This window comes from Phascolarctos cinereus, unplaced genomic scaffold, assembly GCF_003287225.1.
Source record: "Phascolarctos cinereus isolate Bilbo 61053 unplaced genomic scaffold, phaCin_HiC Scaffold_4;HRSCAF=312, whole genome shotgun sequence".
NCBI lineage: Eukaryota > Metazoa > Chordata > Mammalia > Diprotodontia > Phascolarctidae > Phascolarctos > Phascolarctos cinereus.
In genome coordinates, this window is record NW_027555847.1 from 567,551,952 (window position 1) to 567,577,378 (window position 25,427).

Genomic DNA, 25,427 nt, shown 5'->3' on the forward strand with positions numbered 1-25,427 from the left:
GGATTACTTATAGGCATGAGCCACCATGCCTAGCCTATAACAAAATTTAAAAGGAAAATTCTTGGTATTAACGAGTCCCAAAAATTTAATCTAAGGCTGTTTACAGCTGTTCATAAATCCAGCAAGTAAAATGGATATGCTTCAAGGTCCCTACTCATAAATCTTATGGACGTCAGTTATGAAAAAAGCTAAGATAACTGGTGAGTCAGATTCTATAGTTATTTTGTCACTGTCTACTAACTTGAAAGATTTTAAGCTGCATTTTCACTTGGGAAGCACACTGGAATGTTTAACCCAGGGCTACCAGAAGAAATGCCAATATTTTGCCATTTAGGTCCCAGATGTTTGACATTTATGCCAATTTTTCACCTGAATGGTCAAAAGCACAAGGAAATTATGAAATCTTAAGAAAACTGGACTTTGACTGCCAAGTCTCAAATTTCTTGGCTTAAGGCTTTTGCTCTAACATGTGCTTTCTTATTTAGACCAGGTTAAGCATTTTATAATCTATGTTATAAATGACCAAGAACAAAATTCCCCAACAAATTCAGAAATGAGAAACTGGCTATATCCCACCACAGTAAGAAAATGTAAAGTATATAATTAAAGTTTTTAGCAACTAACAAAGTTTGATATTAATGAATGTTAAATGAAAAAACAATAATAATCGGAGCATTACACAGATATTTTAATTACACATAATCCCAGGAAAATGCAATTACGATAAAAATAAGTACATTATATTCCTTGGTCCCTTGAGTAGCTGAGATAGTTGAACTATCTTCTTTAGTTTATATTACATAAACACCATTAATAAACACATGTGCATAAATATTTCCACTTATTTTCTTGACCCTTACTTTGCTATTTTCTTCTTTTATGGCCATGATGCCTTTCTTCATCCCTGAAATAAAAAGATATTATAAGCTACTAAACATTTTAATGTCCGTTTCAAAAAAATTAATAATTAAGTACAAATAGATCACTTAATTTCCAAACTGTTACTAAAAACACCAACAAAAACAGAAAATAGCTACAAAGAAATATTCAGCTAACCATCCTGATAATGCAAAATATCACAATCTGGTTGGCAGCTAAATTGTTCAGAGTAATATGAACAGCTACAGCTGAGTAATGGGTCCCAAAGTATTAGTGAATATGATTGAATGTTTATACAGATATAGACGTAAAGGTGCTCCATCAGGGATGGGAAATGAAAGGGCTTTAGTGAGTTCAGGAATGAGGAGCAAACAAGGGGTTTCAAGAATTCATTTGGCCCCCATGTTAGGTCCTGAGGACTAAGAACTAGCACTGAGTAGGAAAGGGGTTTGAGATAAAAGGACAGAATTAAGCTGCCCAGATGAAATAAGGGCACCTATAAGGAGCAAATGGGGAGAGACAGTCATATCTGAGACATGGGGGTCCAACTCTTGAAAGGCAACTTTTTTATGAGAACCAAAGGAAGGGACAGACAGTGACCTGAGGTATCTGAGAAAATATGTTCTGCCAGCTTTACAATTTTGCACATAATGGACAGATCTCATTTTCTTCAGCAAAAAACAAGTCACACAGGTTTTCTTCTTGTTTCTAACAAGGGAAAAACAACTCTGTGCTTTAAGTTAAACTACGGTCAGCATTTAGAACATAAAACAATATATATAAATGGGAAGGCAAATAAAATTTTTAGGTACAGATTTTAACTTTTTCTACTCCATATCTTATGAAGCAATTACGAATTTTTTAGTTTTTTAGAGGAGTCAAAGTTAGAGAATCAACTCTCTATCGATCATAGCAATGGACAAACAAGAAACAGAACACCAAAATTGCAAATAATCAAATCTATTCCTCACCACTGGACATCTGAGTTTAAGTATGAATCTTCCAGGAATTGTTTTAATGAAACCATAGGAATGCAGAAGCTCTTTAATATCCCTATCCCTATTTCATTCCTCACCTGACCCTGCAACCCATTCCATGTCAGAAATAGCCTGCAGAATTTAGCCCTGTACTACAGCAGTGGTGTCAAACTCAAACAGAAGTGGGAGCCACTAAACCAGATATTAAGAATCCCTAGGGGTCCCATATTGACTTCCTTTTCAAAAGTAGTATTATCTATGGTATTTATTGTTAACTATTACCTAATTACATTGTAATCTGGTTTGGGTCACACTTGGGAGTATTGTGGGTCATTTGGGGGCCAAGTGTTTAAATATTGCACTACAGGACAGGTTTACACTCTCTTAAATTATCTGGGGAAAGGGGGAAGGGATGGTGATATATTTAATTTCAAAAGAATTCTTGCTATGCAAAAGAGAAATCTGAAATGTCAAAGTATTACTTAAGCACAGTAGGTGCTGTATCACATAAATTTAAGAGCAATATTGAAAGATGGCAATCCAAGAATAAGCAATAATCAAGAGCAGACCACAGAAAGACAATAAATTTCCATTTTATTAACCAAAAAGGATCATGAAGTTAATTCTGATGAAATTTGAGCCTATAAAGAAATGAATGATTGCAAAACTTTAGACAGGGGTGGGGAACCTGCGGGCCTCGAGGCCACATGTGGTTTAGGATAAGCAAAACAGCTAAAATGGTATTCTTTGAATATAGCTAATTCTTGCTTCTCAGTGGTAATGGAGAACAGATAATAAAGATACTTGACATCCACAGTTAGTACAAAAACATCACTCAGGTGTTAGTGAATTCAATCACTAAAACCCTTATAAGAGCTATTATCATAGAATAAAATTAACCAATCTGAAGATTTAGTTCTTCACCTTGCAAAGTACAGCTAGCACTAAAAACAATAAAATGAAAGAAGCAAAAAGGATGTGAACAATTCCTCTGAATTCCCCACCTAAACCTGATTCCCTCTAACGTCTCCATTTCTTTTAGTAGCACTGCCACATCAGACCCAAAGCCTTGATATCATCTTTGATCGCCCTTCTCACACATCAACCCTTTGATGGCCAGCGCTCCTCATCTCTACCTCCACTACATCTGGCCCTCTTCTCTCATACCACTGCAGTCAGTTAGTTCAAGCATTCTCCTCTTCTGCTTTAGATCACTCTACCAGCCACCTACCTAAATGGTTGTGTCCAGTCTAACCTCTTTCCAATTTATCTCCCACACTGCTGCCTAGTCTTCCTCTCATCACATCATTCTTCCACTTACAAACCTTCAGCACCTCCCTATGACCTACCCAATAAAACAGAAGCTCCTAAATCAAGGCCCTCTGCCGTGATATTCCAAACCCCCTGCCCAGCCTTCTCTTCACATCCTCTAAGTACTGGAGCCACTGGATGACTGCTCACTGTTCCTGGACTCCTGCTATTGACCTGCCATCTCAGCTGCATCCCCAAGGCCTGGCCTAGCGCCTCCACGCGCACACACGTCTTCTCTGAAGGTTCCCCTCACAGGCCATCTCCTCTATGAATCCTCTCTGATGCTGCATGAGAAAGTGACCATGCGCTCATCCTCATGTTCACAGTATCCTCCCTGCATCCTTCCTTTTCCCTTCAGTCTTCACCTCTTTAGGTATTCATCCCTCTGCCTTTTGTTAGACTCTAAGCTCCCTGAGATCAGGGCCTGTGTCTTACCTAACTTAAGCTGATTAGTACCTAGTAGCTACTAGTATTAGTAGGCAACTAGGTGGCACAATGGACAGAGTCAGGAATTCAGGAAAACTCATCTTCCTCAGTTTAAATCCAGCCTCAGACACATACTAGCTGTGTGACCCTAGGCAAGTCACTTAACCTTGTTTGCCTCAGTTTCCTCACCTGTAAAATGAGCTGGAGAATGGTAAACTACTCTAGTATCTCTCCAAGGAAATCCCAAAGGGGGTCTCTAAGAGTCAGATACAATTGAAAATGACTGAACAAGAAGGTAGGAAGGAAAGCATTTATTGCTATGCCAAGCACTGCTTAAGTGCTTTACAAATATATCATGATCCTCATAACAACCCTGAAAGGTAAGCGATAATATCTCCATTTTACAGTTGAGGAAACTGAAGTAAAAAGAGGTTAAGTGATTTGTCACACAGCTAGTAAGTGTCGGAAGGTGGACTGGAACTCAGGTCTTCCTGACTCCAGGCACAGAACTCTATCTACTGCACCACCTAGCAGCCAGGTGGCACCAGTTAAATACTCGAGCAATGAAAGATAAGATTAACAATGATTATAGTTTACGAGAACAGCATTTAAACTTACCTATCTCTCTTTCTTCTTACGTCCCTATCTCTCTCTTTCTCCTTGCTTCTTTTTCGTTTACGTGGGCTCCGACTTCTGTCTCTTCTGTGTCTTGAGTGGTCAGTGTCTTTATGGCTTTCCCCAGACTGTCGTGAATCTAATGAAGCTGAACGTCTTTCCTCCTTTCTGGAAAGCAATATTAACCAGTAAATCTTAAGCAGGTACCACACACCCATGCAAAATATTTTAAACAATGAAATCTCAAAGTAATATAATTTACTCCAGCGCAGAATTCAAAATCAAACAGAGTTTTCTTGTATTCCTCTTCTGGGGGGTTAGAATGGGGAAAAAACAGGTTACAAGGCAATCCTATAGCAGAAACCAAGAGTATTATTATAGTAGTATACCAAGGAAAAAATATTTTGAGTAATAGCAAAAAGCATTTTTAAAAAATTAAATTGTTTTAAATGGTTCCGAAAATCTAGAATTATGGCAAACTTTATGAATTTATGAGCACATGCTCAGAAAAGAACATTCTGACAGTGCCAAGAAAATGATGAACACACCTTCCTGAAGATTTTGCTGAGTTAGATGCATTTTCAGCATCATCCTCTGCTTGTTCCACTTCCTCCTGCCAATGGTTGCTGAGTTCTGCCATGTGCACACTGATCACATCTCTAATCACCTGAGGAGAATGACGATATGGCAGGGTGTTCATTGCAAATGAGAGAAGACAGATAACTAAGGGGCTTATATGCAATATGTAAAATATGGAACTATATTCGTTCATTTCACAAGTATTTATTCTGACTCCCTAAGTAAACTGGAAATTCTTTGAGAACAGGGACCATCGATCTATTTCTTTCATACCTCATTTTCCTCTCTCAATCTCCTTCAACTAGTGTTCACAGTGATTCTGAAACTAGAGACAATTTGTATGAAGTCCATTCTTCCCCCTAAGTAAAGTTTTAGGGAAGATAAGAAGATACTTTAAAGTTGAGAAAAAAAGGTTGGGGAAGAGGAAGAAATATGGGAAATAAATTCAGAGCTGGAAGTGTCTCATACAGGCTAGACAGTGAGGTCACGTTCTCAGCATCAAAGAAAGCTGGCAGGAAAAAGGGTAAGTTAGAAGGTAAACACACAACTGAAAGGACTAAAAAAAGATCAAGGGCAAATACTAAAGTAAGTTGAGAGAAAAATGGTGAATTGCAAGAAGGTTTTAAACAGTAAAATAAAGCAATTAGCAGTTCTGAGAGGAAAAAAACGATTGGAAGTAGCACATACGCTGACTGAAAGGGAATGAAACCAGGAAAGCAGTCAACAAATGTATTAGTGTATTTTATGTACTTAGTACTCTGTTAAACATAGTGGGAAATAACTATGAAATTTTAAATCGCTACATGATCTCAAAGAGATTATAATACAGTTAATGAAAAAGTACATTAAATAAAAAAGAATATACTATTATGTGGTATGGACTATAACTACAACACATAACAAGTCAATTAAAAACATGGTTTATTAAGTATCTACTGGGCGCAAGATACTAGGGATACAAAAACATAAAAATAACAGTCTCTGTAGAACGAAAGGCATACATACAAGTAAGACATAAAATAAAATGTGTTAAGGGCAAAGGAGATAAGCAGACAAAATGTTATAAGAAAATGTGAGAGAGAGATTACTTTTGGGGGGGGTGGCAGGGACAGTTGGTAAGAGCCAACTGAAGTGGCACCTGAGCTGGATACTGAAAGAAGAAAAGGACTTGAAGAAGTAGAAATGTAGAGATATATATTCCACACATGAGAAGGATATTGAGGCAGAGATGCAAAGAGCAGAAAGATGACTGGGAGTGTACAATGCCAAGAAGATACGAAATAAGGCTAGAAAAAAGGTGGGTTAAAGTCAGACTGCAGAAAGCCTTAACTACCAGACTAAGTCTACCCTGGAGGAAACATTTTTAAGCAGGACATGAGTATTGGAAAGCTATTATTTATTGTTTTGTTTTTTTGGTGAGGCAATCAGGGTTAAGTGACTTGTCCAGGGTCACACAGCCAATAAGTGTCAAATGTCTGAGACCACATTTGAACTTCTGACTTCAAGGCCAAGGCTGTATCCACTGAGCCACCTAGCTGCCCCTAGAAAGCTATTATTTAGCAGTTACACATAGAGTAGATACTAGAGGCAGTGAGACTAGTTGGGCATCTGTCTCTCTAGTTCAAGTTAGAGATATGAGGGCCAGAACTAGGATGAGACAAAAATTGTGGGAACAGAATCCATAGGACTTGACAACAGACTGGATTTGAGGGTAGAGGGAAGAATTAAAGATAATTCAGAGATTTTGAACCTGTATAAACTATGAGAAGGGTGATGCAATGAACAGGAACTGAAAAGCTGGTAGGACAGACAGGCCTGGCGTGACAAGTGATTATTCCATTCCAAACATACTTTTAGTCTGATGCGCTGTCAGGACATATAAATAGAAATGTTCCAGCATCTGGTTGGAAATGTAGTACTACAGCCTGACGGTGACATTAGGGCTGGATGTTTGGAAGTCATTGGGAAAGAAGTGATAACTGAAGCCATGGAAGTTTATGAGACTTCCAAAGGAACGAGTGTATAGAGAAGAAAGAAAAGGGCCAAGGACTGATCCTTGAGGGACACACACTCAGGTGGCAGGAGGAAAAGGGACCAGCCAAACATACTGAGGCAAGGAGGAAAAGAACCAGAAAATATTAGTGCCATGAAAGACAAAGCAGAACAGTGATCAATTATATTAAATGTTGTAGAAAGGTCTAGATGCTAGGGACACAGAAAAGTCAAGACTATGATAAGGTCTGAGAAACCATTGTTGGTTTACATAACATTCATAGCATCACTTTTTTGTGAAAACAAAAAAACTAGAAACAAAGTGGACACTTATCATTTGGGGAATGGCTACACATAAATTGTGGCATGGTCAGACACGAGTATCAGAAAGACCATTCTAGTGGCTGTGTGTAAAGAGTCGATACTGGAGACAGGGAGATCAATTAGGCAGCTGTCATTATCAGTTCAGCTTAGAGATAAATGAATGAATGGAATGGAATATTACTACACAGTTAAAACCAACAATTTAAAAGAAGTAAACTTTGATGACCTTAGAGAAGTTTCAATAAAGTGATAGAGATAAAAATCATATTAGTGAGTAAATGGTGAGAAAGCATAGTACAGTATGAACAGTGCTAGATTTGGAGTTAAAAGAGATTGGTTCAAATCCTATTCTTGCAGCTAGTGTCCTGGTGGAAAACGCTGTTCTTGAAGTTGGGTAGACTAGAATTCCAATCCCGATAAAGACAGACACTTAAATAGTTATATGACCCCAGGCAAATCTCTTTCCGTCTTTTTCCTCATGTATATAATGGGGATAATAATAATAATAATAATAATAACTCCTATCTCACAGTGATCAAGTAAGATATACACATTAAAGCACTTAGCAAACCTTAAAAGTATTATATGAATGTTAGCAGCTATTACTGTTATTGATTTTATATCTTTCACTGTTTTCTTTTCCTCCTGCCCCCCAAGTATGGGTGTCCCTCAAGGGTCAGTCTTTGGCCCTTTTCTTTTTTCTCTCTATACTCTACTGGAAATCTCAAGAAACTTCCATGTTTTTAGTTACTGCTTCTTTGCAAATGACTTCCAAACATCCAATTTACTACTACCTTACTCCAAATCACCCCCTTGTTCCTGGGCAAGTTAATTACCCTCTCTGGGCCCCAGTGTCTCATCTGCAAAATGAGGGGTCTTAGCCCTTAGATGCCCTCTAAGGTCCTTCGTAGCTCTAAAGCTATGATCCTACAATAAGCATTGGAAAAAAGACTATTCTTTCTAAAAATAAGGAGTGAAAGATTACTCACTATCATCATATGGACCATTTATCCTACTATCTACTCCACTTCAGCAGCATCCACTGCTCAGCATGGTTTTGACTCCAAGATGCCCCCCCCAGGATAAACTTCTAAATTCATCCCTTGATTGGCAACACCTCCTCCCTCATCCTCTTCTTCCCTCTGATTGGAGGTTTGTAGAGTACAAACTCCTCCCACTGTCTTCCTTTATAAAGGACAGAAACTGAACTCCGCTCACTCCACTTTGCATGTGTTGCTCTGCCTGTTTAACTCCCCACTTTACTGCCTCCTTTTGTGTGATGTCTTCCCTTTTAGATTCTGAGCTCCTTGATGGCAGGGACTGTTTCTTTTTATTAATTGTATCCCCAGTACTTAGCACAGTATATGGCATATCATAGGCACTTAATGTTTATTGAATTGGATTGGAAGAAAAAAGATAGTGGACGACAGCTTAAGGAAGCAGAAGGAGTAGTTTTTTTGGTTGTCTTGCTTTGTTTTTAGGCTCTCAGAGACCTAAGCAATTTTTAAAGTAGTGAACAAAAAGAAAGAGGAAAGTGATCAATTAAAGATGGAATAAAGGGAAAATCAATGTGGAACACTTAGCTTTGGCAAAGAGGACATCTCTTTTTTTAGGACAAGAAGAAGATGAATGGAGAGGTTCTGAGGTACAGAGGACAGGATATGAGGGCACTCATAACAAAGAGCTGAAATTTTCCAAAGATAAAAAGCAGTGAGGGGCAGCTAGGTGGTGCAGTGGATAGAGTTCCAGCCTTGGAGTCAGGAGGACCTGAGTTCAAATCCAGTCTCAGACTAGACAGTTGACACTTTCTAGCTGTGTGACTCTGGGCAAGTCACTTAACCCTGATTGCCTCACCAAAAAGCAAAAAAAAAAAAAGCAGTGAGGTAGTAGGACTGCATAGAGTGGGTAGGACTTATGAGATAATCCCTTAGGGGTGGACTGAATAGACAAAGAATGTTTTAGGACAGCGATATGAGCAAAAGCACAGAAGTGAACTTTGCAAGCCTGTAAAACAGTAAGGACACCAGCCAGAATGAATCAGAGACAGCATGTTGGAGAATCAAAGTAGAACCACATTAGGAATCTTGAATGCCAAATTAAGAACTGAGGAAGCAGGAAACAGAAAGCCAATCAATAAGTATTTGTGTTCCAGCTAGGAGACAACCACAATTATTCTAGGTAATAAAAATCAGCTCATTAGCTTAGAGAATTATATAAACCAAAAACTTTCTGCTGCCACCAGAAAGTGATTCTCAAAATAAAGCATGAAATCAACTCTAATTTTCCTCTAAGTAGTAAAATATTAAGTACTGTTATACACATCCTGAAAACCCATTCCCTGCTAAAAGTTCTTTTTTTGCGGCAAAAGATGCTACATGCTATTAAGTGTCTACCTCAGCTATACTTTTTCACCTTCCAAAACATCTCTGCAGCATCTTGGGGTCCTATGGAGAGTTTAAAAAGTAGGGACTCAGGGGGCAGCTAGGTGGCACAGTGGATAGAGCACCGGCCCTGGACTCAGGAGGACCTGACCTCAAATCCGGCTTCAGACACATAACACTTTCTAGCTGCGTGACCCTGGGCAAGTTACTTAACCCCATCAACTAGCCAAAAAAAAAAAAAGTAGAGACTCAAGGCATACAAATCATTTTCTGGTTATAACTTACCTCAGTATAAGACTTTTTGGTTATATGAACATTCTTTGCCCTATAGGACTGACGTCGTCTTTTATAATCTCTCATTTCTGCCAGAATTTCAAGATGAGATTTTGGACCCTTTTGACTATCATCTAAGAATGAAACACAATGATCATATCCTCAACATGCTTATCAAAAAAAATCAGCATTCATGGTACATCATCAAATGACATTTCAACTGCAGTACACATGTTAGAAGGAAAAGGATTCTGTCTTACATAAACAGGCCAAGTAGCAGTGAAGTTAGAAGCAGAGCTCTTGCATTAAACTGGGGTGGGGATAGAGGGAGGGGTTCAAGTTCATAAAGATCATTCAGAAGTACTATGCAATTATATACACGGAATTTCATTGATCAAGAAGTTGTACTATTTTAGCTCATTTTAAAGGAGTTTTTAAGTGACTATATAATGTTAATACTATACCAAATGACAAATATTTGAAACTACAGTATTTATCTCAAACCTTGATTGACTTTAGCAGCCAGGTCTACAAAAAGGTCACTGTCATTTTCAGTGATTTGAGACCTGGACCGCTGTTTCTTTGTCTCTTCAAGAACATAGTCAAAGATGGCATGACGATCAGCTTGGGTCAGGTCACAGATGAAACGCTTGTGATTCTGAGGCACTTCAATAGGCACTGAAGAATAAATCCCTAAAGTAGAAACACAGTGACAAGAAAACTGCATGAAACAATGTAGAATAAAACTTTTGACTGATATTAACACATAAATGTCATAAAAATGCAACATATTAATAAAGTCAAGACACTAGGACAAGTAATACTCCTCATCAAGCAACTCCTGAATACTTAACACATGTATTTATGTTTTCAATTGTCTTAAATGTGCTATGTCCACAATGAAGGATTTGCTTAATTCACAATAGTAGAGAAGACAGATCCCTGCAGGGACAAAGACAGTAACTACAGCAAAAGGCTTACCAATGACTTAGGAAACTCCTCAAGGTGATACTTTTGACATTGCTACTGCGCAGTTTCAAAATGACTCTTATCAGAAAAGTATCTACTTTGTCAAAATAAACCGTACCAATCATACATACCAAACATATCAAAATCTAGGGAACTTTGTGAATTGGGAAGGGAATGGTATATTCTCAGTTGGTTAATGAGTTTCTCATCCATGTATATTAGTCTCTTCAGTCCAACAAAGATAAATTATTCAAATTAGGGAGGAAAAAACCAAAAACTGCATGAAGAGACTGATGTAGATGTACAGGAAACTCATTAACCAATTCAGATTTTTAAATCATGAATAGAAGATGAAACCAAAGGCAAATAACAGAGAATATGCTAGCATAACAGTCTCATAAGAATTCCATCAGGAGAACTAAAACCAAGAATGAGATGTTCCTGGCAATTAATACTAAAGACAAAAAAAAATGGTTCTTTTTCTACTTATGTTAGGCCTATTAGGATTGATAAAAGGCTATAACTACCAATAGGGAGGGTGGTAGGGGAAGGAGGGATGGAATGATGGATAACGAAAAAAAAAGGACTGAACTAATCAACTCATTGCATTCTGATTTCATTTTCTTTGAAACAGAAACAAAAAACGGGACCAGTCAGCAGAACTCTAATATAAGTGAGGAGTCATTGTCCTCAATGAGTTCAAGTCATTATCTCTGGTCAAAGGACCTCCTAGAGCATTAAAAGAACTGATAGATATGATTGTGAACCACTCTGCTGGCTCATCATCCATCTTACACTCTTTCTTGGGAGTGGTCCCCAAAACTCCGTCCTAGGTACTTTCTTCTCTCTACAGCCTCACACAGTCACCTAAGCAGACACCATGGGTTTAACTCCTGCCTCTATGCAGAAGACTCACAGACCTATACATACAGCCAGTGTCTCCTCTGATCTTTAACGCTGCATCTACTGACTACTGGACATCTCAAACTGGATGCCCCACAGGCATATCAAAGTCGATATATCCAAAACAGAACTTTCCCTCAAAACTCACCCCTGTCTTCTAAACTTCTCTATATCAATTGAGAGCACCACCTTTCTTCCAGTGTCCAAGGCTCCTAATCTCATCAGCCTCAATGCCTCCCTTTCCCCGCACCCTACATAACCAATCGACAGCCAAATCTTGTCTTTTCTGCTTCCACAATGTCTCTCAAATCTGTCCACCTTTTAAACAATCTTCCACTCTTCTGGCCTAGCACAACAGCCTCCTAATATATCTCTTTGTCTCAAGTGCCACCCTTCCCCAATCTAGTCTCCACAGCTGCCGAAGTAATTTTAAGCATAAGCCTGACTTCTTACCAACCTCATTATGTATTACTGCTCTTCTTATACTTCAGGGTCCTGCTCTCTGTTCTTCACTGGCCATACCCTATGCCTAGAATGCAGGACTTCTTCACCTCTGCCTCAAAGAATCCTTCACTTCCTTGAACTTTCAGGTCAAGCACCACCTTTCATACAAAGCCTTTCTTCCCTCCCTGATTGTGAGGTATTTATTTTCTATCAGTTTTGTAAAGACTTATGTGTGTACGTGTTGTCACCTCTGATGGAATGGAAGTTCCTTGAGGGTAAGGGCTCTTTTGTTGTTGTTTTTCTTTCTATCCTCAGTACTTTTCCCTGTGCCCAGCATATTAGAGACTGGGCTCATCATGGACAGTAAGAGATGCAACAGATTTGGAAAAGTGAAAATGTCCCAATTTTCAAAAGGGGGAGAGGATAGAATCTGTATTCTATAAGTCAGTAAGCCTTACTTCTACGCCTGACAAAATTCTAAAACACATTATCACGGGATGGTATGCGGTGAGCACTCAGAGAAACAGCAATGAATACAAATCTTGCATGAGATTAAAAACCAGCCAGATCAGACTAACTTTATGTCCTCTTTTAACAAGGTACCTAGACTAGTAACTAGTAATACTATAAACACAGACTTTAAATTTAGCAAAGTATTTGTAAAAATCTCATTCCAAAACTTTAGAAAAAATGAAGATAAACGGGCAAAACACCATTAAGACATTATAATTCATTTGGAACTGACTGGAGGGCAGGACTAAAAGAATAGTCATTAATGAATCAAGGTCAACTTTTTTTATCCTTGGCTTTACTGGCCAGCCTCAGCTCTACATCACTCCTGATACAAATCTAACAACACTGCAACATGTCTTCATATTCATTTTGTTACCTGCTCTCAGCTTAGTTCTAACCCTCGTTGTGTCTGTATGTTTGTTTGAATTTAAATTGGTTGATAATATCCTTTTTTATCCACACTGGTCTTCTTAAACAACTTCCCTCAGTAGTATTTTTTCTCTTTTTCTTCAGAATGTCTATTCCTGAGGGCTTCCCATCCTTTCTAGGCTGATTTTCCCTACAGAATTTCAGGCCATAATATCTTACTTATCCTTTCCCTCACCCTTTGAAAGCTCCTTTTCTAAAATCCGAGGTTCACATAAGATCGTGCCTGGCTTTTTTCTCTTCTATCACAAACTATCTTGGAGCAGTCACTTCACCCGAGGTTCCTACTATTTCCACCTCAGCAACCACTTCCTCCGTGTTGTTGACAATCAGATCCAAAATAGCACTTGCCTTTGTTGGGTCTTTCACCTTTTTAAGAATGAAACTGCCATTAAAGCAATTCAAAAAATTATTAGCTAATCACTTGGGGCAAAAAGAAAGCTCTAGCAGATGCACATATAATTAGTCTCCCACTACTATTATATCACCATGCCTCAAGCTTGTAATCTACTTCCTCTCTTTGTTCATGAAGAAAAGTACAATATCATTACAGTACCACTCCTGCCTCTATTGATCTTCATTCACATGATTTTCACCATGTTTCCCTTCTCTAGTTCTTGGATTTTCTCATGTGTATCTCTTTATAATCTACCTTAAAGTGCTACATAAATGCTAGCTATTATTTTTTTATTAAATAATGCTAACCCCCATCCCACATACTAATAAATCCCATAATTCTATATTTGCACACCATATTCCTTTTGAACACAGAATACCCTTCCAGAGCCATGACTTAGTTATCAGTCTCATCCCACCAAGCCTCACAGATATAGATGACGCCAAATGTACCTCCTTATGTTAAGATTTCTAATTTACTTTGTTACCTATTCTTGTACATAGATACAAGACCACTGGTTTAATTACTCACTCAGATATTTTGCTTCCTGAACATAAAGTTCTGCACTGGCATTTAAAAAATCAACTTTACAAATAAAGGATGGGAGGACATGGCTAGACAACATTTCCTGTGGAAAAAAACTGAAGGGTTTTAGTGAACTGCAAACTCAATGAGTCAACAGTGTGACATGGCAACTAGAAAGGTGAATAAAATTTTAGGCTATGTTAATGAGATAGGCACTTTGTTCAGAACAAGGAAAGATAATCATTCCGCTACTCTCTGCCCTGGTGTTCAGTTCTGGGTGCCAAATTTTAAGAAAGAGAGAAGCATATGCAGAAGAATAACCAGGGTAACGAGAGAATTAGAGAACATGCCACTGGAAGATCAGTTAAATAAACTGGGAGTGTTTAACTAGAAGAAGAGATTACTTAAGAAGGTGAAAAGTGTCTTCAAAGTATTTGAAGGGCTATCACATGGGAGGAATGGACTTACTTTACTCTTCCCGAGGACAGGATGAAGCACAATAGGCATACACTACACTGAAGTATATTTAAGCCTGATATAAATAAAAACTTTCTAACAATCAGAACTGTCTAAAAATGAAATGGGCCTCTTGGGAGGCAGTAAGTTCCTCCTCACCAGAGCTCTTCAAGCACAGACTACATGATCGCTTGTTGGTAATCAGTATAGATGGGACCCTTGGTCAGGCAAGAGTTAATCTAAAGGATCATTCAGAATCTGTGATGATGCATGGAACTATAACGAAATACATAATTTGCTATGTAAAATTACTCAGCTTTCATTCAGAGATTCCAGAATTTTCTAGGTCAACAATAAACCAACAAAATTTATGCCAAATTCTTCTTACGTTAGTCACCATGTAGTATCCTCAAAAAAGTAAATACCAAATTAATTCGAAACCAATTAATAGCAGTGTCTAGCAACACTTGCAACTTTCCAAACCAATTCATCAATGGAAAAAACAAATAGGCACAGTACCTTGAAGTAACAAATTAACAAGTAAGCAGAAGTATTTAGGGATTCAAGGCTCTCAAAATAATCATATGATTAGAGATAAAGTAATACAGTCACAACATTCTTTCCAGACTTCATCATTTACTAATACAAATAACAGGTTCAAAAGTGCATTGGTTATGATACAACATATACCAAATGCTACTAAAGAATTATTTTAATCATCACTGGGTTAACCCAAGGGAGTAATTTTTATCTTAATGTCCTAATTCAAAATATAATAAGTCACTGGTTCTTCCCAGATACTTATTTGGGTAAGAAGCAATTTCAGTGATATCCTAGACAAAAAGTAGAGGTGAAAAGAACTCTTAAAAAAAATCTGAAGAATTAAACAACCTAGAATGACTTGTTCACCAGTTTGTACGAAAATTAAAACAAAAGTTATTTGGAAAACAATTCCTAATTTGGCTCCTGTACCAGTACCCTAGCCATATCTACTACTTAAGGGTTTGATTTAGTAGGCTTTCTCTATTTTAAGTCAATAAATTATAGTATACTACTAGTAGGCACAAAAAAGAACGCTTTTGTGTAAGCACGATTAAAGTATCATTTCTATTATACATACATATATATATGTATACACACACACACACACACATATATATATATATATATATATATATATATATATATATATATTTATATAAAATTTAAAAATGAGTCAGCTCTGTCCAATACCTAATTATTTAGGGTATGGGCAATGAAAATTTAGGGAATGTAACATACATATTAGAAAATTTAACTATCGACTCTATAATCAGCTTTGTCCATATGTTCATTATTCTTAAAAACAGAAACACAATTTACTCTTTAATGTGGCTGGAAGGAGGGTGGGGGAGGGATGACACACTTCCCTTTAATTTCTTTCATATTGAGCTACTAAGCAGGGTGGGGGAAAGAATACTACTATTTCTGTTTCTCTGAATTAAACAAAACAAAACCAAAAAAAAGATAAATATACAATGTTCTGCAGCCCATCAAAATAAAGTTTAGTAACATGTTTATACTTTTGAAAGGATATCTGCAAAAAGGATACTGCAAATCTTTTAAAAGGGAGTACAATGATGTTCCTAATTCCTCCTTATACTCACCCCAATTACTGAAAGAGAAGAAGGGGGAAAAATTATTAACTATAAACTGCATTTAATTAATAAGAATGTATTACATATAAACATATCACATTTCTGAGAAAGAAACCATACAAAATGCCACTACAGAAAGACATAACACTGATAAATAATGTTTGCATTGTAACATCACAGTACATAGGATATTACACTTGAATGTTCTCCATGGGTCGCTTCTGTCTCCCCTTCACTTTTTTTTACTAACCCACAGTTGGCATTCAATTCTCAAGCTTCTTTTCCAAAATATTATGGCACAATCAAGTATCCTATATAGTTTAATAATTAAAATACAGTATGATGTATCAGAAATAGGATAAAGGATCATAGGATCAAATATTTGCCACTAAAAGGGACTTTGGAGATCATCTAGTCCAACCCTCTTATTTTCCAGATGAGGAAGAGATGCCATTAGGGGTTAAGTGATATATTCAAAGTCATGGAGATACCAAACGGTAGAGCCAAAACTTAAATGCAACAAGCCCACTAGCTCTAAAGCTACATTCTTTCCACTATATTACACACTGGACTAACCTCAACCTTTAATATTTAGCTTCAGTTTTGTCATCTATAAAATGAGGATAATACCACCCGCCCTATGCAGAGGGCTGTTGTGAGGGCCAAATGGGAATTTAAATAAAAGCCCTTAGAAATACCATGAAGCTACACACAAATGTAAGGTGACAGTATGATTATTACTATATGTGCCAAGTATAAGAATACTGCTAGAAATAGGGAATTGTAGAGCCAGAGGAAGCTCAAAGATCATCTCTTCTAATCCTCTTATTGCATAAGCAGAAAAACTATGGCACAGAAAATTTACCACTATCTTCTGTCACTTACATACAGTCTTACTTTTACACAGAATCTTTTGTTTAAAGTCTTATTTATTAAATGTATTATAAACAGCGTGAAGCATGAATAGCACCAATATGTATTTATAGTATATGTCTATAAACACATGTAGATGGTGGACAGATTTCCATGAATTTTAAGTCAACTATGATTGAATTATTATAGTTAGGTTAGAGCAACACCTAGAGGTGAAGAATCACACTTCATTAATTTTTCTAAGGTATCTTGCTTCTTGGGAGAAGCACAAAACCCCAGACATAGAATGTGGGCTGGGAGTCAGAAAAACTAGGTTCTAATTACAGCTCAGCCTATTAATTAATGATATGACCTTTGCCAAATGATTTAAACATTTCGCCCCTTAATTTCTTCATCTGTCAAACAAGTGTAATACCTTCTCTCCTATCTACTCAGAAATTTCATGAAAGATTCTCTGATACTACTACATAGTATTAGCTTGAAATACTGTCTATAGTTCTATATTCTTTATATGTCTTTATTAAAGGGGCTTCTATCAAGTTAAGACAGATCTTCCTATGGGTAATTTAAATTTTCTTCCTCACAAAGATCCAAAGATCTAATTTTTACTGATCTTTCACAGAGGAAGCAAGGTATCAAAATTTGTATCATGTTTATAGTCCTCAAAGTGCTTTAAAATGTCACCTTATTTGAACATCCGAATAACCAGGTGTAACAGGTATTATTATCCCCATTTTCCAAATGACAAAACTGAAACTCAAAGAGGTTAAATGAAGTGAGGATGGCTACAAAGCTACTTCAGTATCAGAGAGGGATATGACTCCAGTCTCCTGACTCTAAGTCTCTCACTCTCTATTATTGTACGGTGCCTCTCCTGGTACTACTGCATTTGAAGCCCTAGGACTTATTATTTGTGTGACTTTAGGTAAATGCCTTCACCTCTCTGGCCCTTATTTTCCTCATCTATAAAATGAGAGGGCTAAACTAAATTATCTCTAAGGTCCCACCATGAAGATCCTGAGAAAAGACATAAAAATACTTTAAAAAGACATTCACAAATCTTAAAGAAAGACAACTGTACATAACCTTTCAAAACAAAGGCACTGGAATTTCATAACAAAACCAAACATGGCAATTAACTTCAATTACCTAGTTCAAAGTTAAAGTAAAATCAATTTCTTAAAACCTTTTAACCTTTTGGTCAATAAATTAAAATGTTGACAGTTAAAGTTTTAAAACATCAACAGAGGCTAATTGTAATGTCTTAACCTAGATTCCTGCCTCTGATTGTCCACACTTATACTTCACTGACAACTGCCTAACAATTCAATTATCATAGCCATCGCCAATGGTCAGGAATGCTACTGTACCTCCACCAGAAATCTCTTTAGTGCCTTAAACTACTTAATTAATTAACTAGTTAACTAGTTAGTTCCCATGTCTGCTTCTGAGTGAACATCTTTTCTCTTAGTGGAAATTAAGGAAATTATTTCTAATTTTTGCTGTACACTTAAGAAATGTTGGTATTAAATGCCCATAATAATTAAATTCTCTGGAAGGCCAACAGCAGTGAGTCACAGAAGTAATGACTCATTAGATAATAAATAAGGGAGTTGAGGGAAGCTGGTAACCTGGACCAGAAAAGACACCTGCTGAGGTCATTCATGTCAGTTATATCTGCTCTGCAAATGAGCGGGAGAGCTAGAGGCATCCTGTACACAGGAAAGAACAGGAACTTAGTGGCCCAAAAAAGAATATGAGTGTTGAAACAAGAAGTGACAAAGAATCTGCTGTCAGATTGACCTGATATGGGATAGACAGGTCTTAAGGAAAGAAAGACTACCTTAGAATCACAGGTAAAGAAACCAAGCATCACCAAGGGACAGTACCACTAGAAGCCATGATTCAGATAAAATGAGGAGGTCAGACAGAAATGGGTCAGGGTAAGTGTTCAATTCCCAGGGGCCTAGAAACTTCTAGGAAAGGGAAAGAAGGCAAGCCTAAAGCACAAAGGAAAAAAACCTTTAAAAGTTAGACAGTAATAGTGCTTTACTCATCCAGGAAGCCAGGGACCAGGCAGGACACAGCTTTGCAGGACTAGAGCAACGGTAAAGTTGAAATTCAGTGCAGTTTGGTACCAAAGGCCTGGAGCACCCACACTGGGAAATAAGACTAGAAACAAGTTCTAGTTAGGACTATGAACCCCACCAAATCTAGAAGCAGGGCCAGCTTCAATCTAAGTCAGGTTAGAGAGCTGAATATCTTTGTTTAGCCTGCCTCTGGGAAGGGGGGACAAACCAAGCTTGGTGACATAGTGAATAGAGGTGCTGGGCCTAGAGTCAGGAAGATCTGAATTCAAATCTGGCCTCAGACAATTACTAGCCATGTGACCACCAGCTGTATGGGGAACTCACTCAATCCTGTTTGCCTCAGTTTCCTCATCTGTCAAATAAGTTGGAGAAGAAAATGGCAAACCACTCTAGTATCTTTGCCAGGAAAACCCCAAATGGGGTTAGGAAGAGTTGGATACACTAGGGAAAAAATAACTAAGACACTGCCCCTGACATCATGGCACTTATACTGTAGGGAACATGATACATATATAAATATATAATAGTATAATGCAGAATGGAGTGTGATAGGAGCATAAGAGACGTATACAAAGAGGAAGAAAGGAGACAGAATCAGAAAAGGCTTCAAGGAAAAGATGGGCATTTGAAATGGACCTCTATCTGCCCTGATTTGCCACAGATACAAGGTACGCTTTTGATAGCAGCAAACCAAATGAGCTCTGGGGTTCTAGGAGAACCAATGGAGAAAAATAAGAAGCCAGCAGAAATGAGTTAGAAAGAGCTATGAATGTTGACCTTTTCCTGTCTTAGAGGAATGCCTCTGCTATTCACCAAAATGAAATTTATTATAATGCAAATTTATCTTGGACCTCATTCAAAAAAGTTATTTCATAAGCTAAAAAGAACCTACTTACAAGGCAGTCTCACCCAGAAAGTGGTTCCCCTACCTCAAAAACAAAACAAAAGCCCGACTCTTTATCTTCTCTAGATTTTAGAAAAGTGCTCTCCTCACAACAGGTGCTTATAAAATTTGATTTACATAAATAAATAAAATAAATAGGTCAGTGAATTCCCTAGGATAGTATTAGAGAGAGGCTCTGCTATACTAAAGATGGTCATAGATACAAAATGAAGCAGAAACCAAGATTATCATTTCAGAAACTTAAAACTTATACTTTGCTCACCTCATATGCTTTCCACATGAATTATCCTCAAGAAAATTGCAATTTTGGTTACATGTACAAAAAAAATAACTTGGTTGCCCCCCCATGGCAAAATGAGACAAGTAAAAGCTTTAATGACAACATTTCATCTGTCAATAGCTTACTTAAGCCATGTATGACACTTACTTTGACTATAAACATCACCATCTCTTCCACTTGAAGCCCTAGCTTGTTTAAGTATCTGGAACTGTAAATTCTTATCTGCAAAAAAGGCATAAAGGATTTGTCAAAAGGCTTATTTAATGCTGAGGTATAAAAATTATGAAAAGTAGTCCAGCTTCCTTAGGCTGAAAACTCAATTCCACAATTCACACAGGAATTTTAAAAAATTAAATACTACACTTAGCATAGTTTTATTTTAGAAGTCTTCCCCACTTTCTATTTCTACCATTTATAGTACATAGACACAGACAGACCCCCTCTAGAGGCGAAAGACAAAAATTCTCTCTCTAAAGCCCATCCAATTTGAATGGTGACAAAGTCAGTCACATCAGTGGTCAAGAGCTTAGAAAACCATTCAAGGAACTGTTCCATCACACATGCAGCAAGAGTAACTACATATACACCAGGAAACAATTGTGAACATGTGCTTAACAATCTTGTTACCCTGGTCACATCCACAGGTAGTGCTGTGGTCCTATTTTTCTCAGGAAGGACAGGCATAGTCTCCCAAACCACATAGGGCATCTGTGGAAAGTATCTGCCATAAATAAATATGAACCTGTTCTCCAAACCATGGACTAAAGAATCAGGTACACCCTCCATTCATTCACTCATTCATTCCATTTTCCCATATGAGAAAAATATTGCTTTTCTATTTGCTAGGTATACTGGGAAGTAGAGTGTGTTCTACTAGGAAATATGTGGAAATCATTATAGAATTTTTATTTTAAAAACAAACTGATGATATGATACTTACCCAGGTGAACTACAGGTATCTTTGCATTCCCATAGAAAAAGGCAGAATCATACATTTCAGCCTAAACATTAAAAAAACAAAACAAAAAGCCTTTAAAAAGTGGTTTTTTTGAGTATCAGAAATTTTAACATTAAAGTTTTTATAAATATGCAAATGTTAGTTTAGTGTGATTGAACTATCTTTCTATAATAGTCTGAGAATTGGGCAAGCATTAATATTATCATCCCATAAAGAATGGGAGTAAGGTGCTACTAATAAACTGCAAAATTATTTTTGAAAGGGTAACATAACTGATCATTAGATGAAAGATGAGTAGCTCAACCTAAAAATTCCACATTTCTCAGTTAAAGCCTCAAAGCAAAGTTACCCATTTTTTTTGCAACAGTACAGTTTCATTTTTTCACAAATAAAGAATTTGGAATTTCATACTGTACAAAAATATAAGAAATACATAGACTACTATACAGAGTAGATATACATAGATCTACATAGAATACATATATATGTGATACCTCTTCTTCTTTTGTATAATCCAATTTCCTGAGCCTACAAGATGCCATATGTTTCACCAAAGAAGATTTTGGCATGTGATGATTAGGATCATATGGGCATACCACGGCTTCATTCTGTAAAGAAAATAATTATAATCATAGAATTTAGAGATGAAAGTTAAGTAACTTGTCCCAGAGCATGCAGCTAGTTAGTGGAAGACCTTGGACTGGAATGGAGGTTTTCTGACCTTCGGTGCTCTGTCTACTACGCCATACTAGCTTTCTTGAACAATAAATTTTCATAAAAAATTTTATCTACAGATTAATACATAGCATCACAAGACGTGAATAGGCCACTGGGACTCAACAATTCTTCCGCTTTGATTAAGTGGAAACTTCCACGTCAGGAAGTCAAACATGCCAGCAGAAAAATGAAAGGCACTATGATATAGTAAGAAAATCCTGGTGAGTCCTCAAACCTGTATTCTAGATCTAGTTCTGTCACTACATATGACATAAAGCGACAAGTTTAAATTGAAACTCAGTTTCATAATTTATAAATCGAAAGGTCTGAATTAGATGATTTTTAATCTTTTAGGTAAAAAAATTCTACAATTCTATGATTCCATTCTTTCTGGCCATACTTATTATAGGGATCATTAAAGGATATCATTCACCAAAGCTGTTAACTCAGCAACTCTCAAGTACACCTGATAACATAACACACACAACCACTGAATTGCAAGGGAGACAAGTTAGTGTCTGCTATTATAACATGGGGTAAACAATGGTATAGGAAACATGTTTTCCTTTGGTACCATTCAATGACATTCACATTAATAAATCATTTCCTTTTCCTTCACAAAGAGAATGATATCCCTAAATAGCAACAATCAATTGAAAAACTTTCACCATATATTTCATGTACAGTACAAAACTACGGGTTTTGTTTGATAAAAAAGATGAAAAGTTGTATGTAAATTAAGAATTTTAAATGTACTGGGGAAGGTGATTTAAAGGAAACCCAGCAAGTCATCATCATGAAGTCCAAATATATGGAACACTTTCTTTAACACTAAGAAGCAGGTTCTTCAAATGTTACCAGAAATAATAGCTCACACTCCTGTTATCACATCAAGGTTTTGCAAAGTACCCTCTCCACAATCCTAAGAGGTAAGTATTTCAAATAATAGTCTTATCTCCATTTCACAGATTATTGAACCAAGGTTCAGAAGGGTTAAGTGACTTGGCTAAGGTTCAATTCAATTCAATAAAAATGTATTAAATTCCTACTATGTACTAGGCACTGTGCTAAGTGCTGGCGATACAAAAGAGGCAAGAGAAGCCCCTGCCTTCTTCAAGGAGCTTACAATCTAATGAGGGAGACTGAACAAAGAAATATCTACAAAGCAGGCTATACACAGGATAAATATGTTGTTGTTCAGTTGTGTCTGACTTTGTGACCCTATTGTAGGGTTTTCTTGGCAAAGATATTGGAGTAGTTTGTCATTTCCTTCTCCAGCTCATTTGACAGATGAAGAAACTGAGGCAAACAGGATTAAGTGACTTGTGTAGAATCACACAGAGTGTCTGAGGCCAGATCTGAACTCAGGAAGATGAGTCTTCCTGACTCCAGGTGCCATGCAGCTGTCTCTCCCCCAATCCCCCACCTCCTCTTCCCTATAAACAGGAAAAAAATAAGCAGAGGGAAGGCACTGGAATTAAGGGGGTGGGGGATTTTATGAAATGCTTCCTGTAAAAGGTGGGATTTCAGTTAGGACTTAAAGGAAGCCAGGGAGGCCAATAGCAAGAGTGGAGGAGCGAGTGTTACTGGCAGGGGGATAGCCAGAGAAGATGTCTGGAGCTGAGAGATGGAGCATCTGTGGAACAGCTAAGAGGCCAGGGTCACTGGATCCAGGAGGACGTGATGGGGAAAGATCAGAGGACTAGGTTACAAAAGGCTTTGAATGCCAGAGCATTTTGTTTTTGTTCCTGGAGATGATAGGGAGCCATAGGGGTTTACGAAGTCGTGGGTGATGTGGCAGACCTGTTTTTCAGGAAATTCACTCTGGTGGCTGAATGGAGAATTCAGGTCAGAGTCTGAATTCCAATGCAGATCTCTTCCAGACTCTCACGAAGTTAAATGATTAGACCAAAGTCAGGCATTTTGCTGGTGACATAGCATACCCAGGATGTGGCTCTTCTGTGAATTTTTCTATACAGCAACTGCATCTTTGCAAATCTAACAAGGATGGCAAAAGAGACGAGCAACCTTTGATATTTCTTTTTTTATTCCCCATTTGCCCCTCACTACGTTTTCTTAACCCTACAACTCCTGCAAAATGCTATGAAACGGATCTACTAACTCATCTAGTGACAGCCAGGTGATCCAGTAGATCAAAGGGCTGGACTCAGAATGATGCAGATCCCTGAGCTGGAATCCTGTCTCATACATTTACTGGCTGTGCGCACCTTAACCTCGGCCTCAGTTTTTTCACACGTAAAACGGTTAATAACAGCACCTATCTCACAGGGTTGCTGGAAAGGCAAAATAAGACACGTGTAATGGGCCTTGCAAACTCTAAGCTCTATAAAAATGTTATTATTACACATCCCTCAGGCAAGGATGGGATGCGGCATCAAGAGCTTCGAGTGTCAATTCCCTGATGCAGGAAAACTAGACCCTCGTCCTAAGGCCCAAATTTTCAGAACCCACTGGCAAGACCAACCTAGTTGCACGGTCTCTACTTCCCTATTCCCACTGGTTCTTCCGGTCACGCGACAAGAGCGGCGCCGACCACTGAAGGAAGGGGGGAAGGACAATTTATTAACTTCATTCAGGCATTCAGTAAGCGCCACTAATGTATTAGGTGTTGAGGATACAAAGACAAAATTCAACTGTGTTCCGTCCTGTTTACGTTTCAGACTTTTACTACAGGTAGAGCAGACCAGGGAATGAAACATGAAGTCTTCAAACCCCTACCCCCAGAAGGCCGATGGGATAACCCAGCGGGCCCCGCCCCGCGCCCCCCGCCCCCCCCCCGCAGACCGGTGCCTTGACCTGCTCCTGTTCCTCACTGTCTCCTTCCCCGGAATCCAGCTCGTCGAGACTCCAGCCTAGGGAAGCTGTCACCTCCTCCAGCGTCTTGTAGCAGGTCTCCACAAAATCGTTCAGCTCCTGCTGTAGGTGCTGCCGATCCTCCAGCGGCGGAGGCCCAACACCAGCCGTTACCTCCATAGCCGCGTTCTGGGAGAATCAGCCGCCAGCAGGCGCGCAAGGGCTGTTGGGACGTCGGAAGGGGGCGGGGAGAGCTGTATCGCCCACGTGACTGGGAAAGCCAATGAGGAGGAGGCGGGGGAGCTCTTGAAGAGAAAGTGCCCTGGGGATGAATGAATCTGAAGTGTCCAGGCTAAGCAAGTGCACTGAGGGTCCGCTTTTTGTTGCGCCTCTAGCCAGGGTGTGGGAGAGGACGCCTTAGACTTCCTGGCCCTGAAGTAGCTTGCAAGCTGTCAGCTCTTTTCCTTATGCTGTACCAGCTTCTGCCCAAACTGAAGTGGAGAGGGAAATATGTGACCGCCATCCACTGCAGACAGTAGCCCTGCTGTCTCTGGGCAGAGAGAGGAGAATAATACTGAAGAATAATCGTCTGTGGGAAGGAGCTCTGGGCTGTGAGGATGTCGGAGAACTAGCTTTTTCATGACCTTGGTCAAGTCACTCTCTAGGTCTCAGTTTCCTGTCCTCTATCGAACATTTCAGTGCCAGGTGCTGGGACTACAAAGACAAAATGAAACAGCACCTTCCTTCTATGTTTAGTCAGTCTG

At 38.2% G+C, this 25,427-nt stretch overlaps 1 protein-coding gene across 1 annotated transcript; it reads right to left on the reverse strand.

Annotated features, from left to right (window-relative positions):
* Positions 1–667: 667 nt before the first annotated feature.
* SNRNP48 (small nuclear ribonucleoprotein U11/U12 subunit 48) lies at positions 668–24,890 on the reverse strand. Its single transcript, XM_021009901.2, has 9 exons — positions 24,667–24,890; positions 21,627–21,740; positions 21,115–21,175; positions 20,322–20,396; positions 10,262–10,450; positions 9,770–9,891; positions 4,757–4,875; positions 4,212–4,376; positions 668–904 (listed from the first exon to the last, which is right to left on the reverse strand). The coding sequence occupies exons 1-9, from the start codon at positions 24,841–24,843 to the stop codon at positions 865–867; spliced, it is 1,062 nt and encodes a 353-aa protein (XP_020865560.1). The 5' UTR covers positions 24,844–24,890; the 3' UTR covers positions 668–864.
* Between the last annotated feature and the right edge of the window lie 537 nt (positions 24,891–25,427).

What these genes read in the sequence shown, in the direction of transcription:
- SNRNP48 (XM_021009901.2), bottom strand. Translation starts at nt 24,843, where the DNA reads ATGGAGGTAACGGCTGGTGTTGGGCCTCCGCCGCTGGAGGATCGGCAG. An exon ending in CCAAAAAGTCTTATACTGAG is followed by an intron (nt 4,876 to 9,769) that starts GTAAGTTATAAC and finishes CATTCTCCTCAG; the next exon opens with GTGATTAGAGATGTGATCAG. An exon ending in TCAGCAAAATCTTCAGGAAG is followed by an intron (nt 4,377 to 4,756) that starts GTGTGTTCATCA and finishes ATTGCTTTCCAG; the next exon opens with AAAGGAGGAAAGACGTTCAG.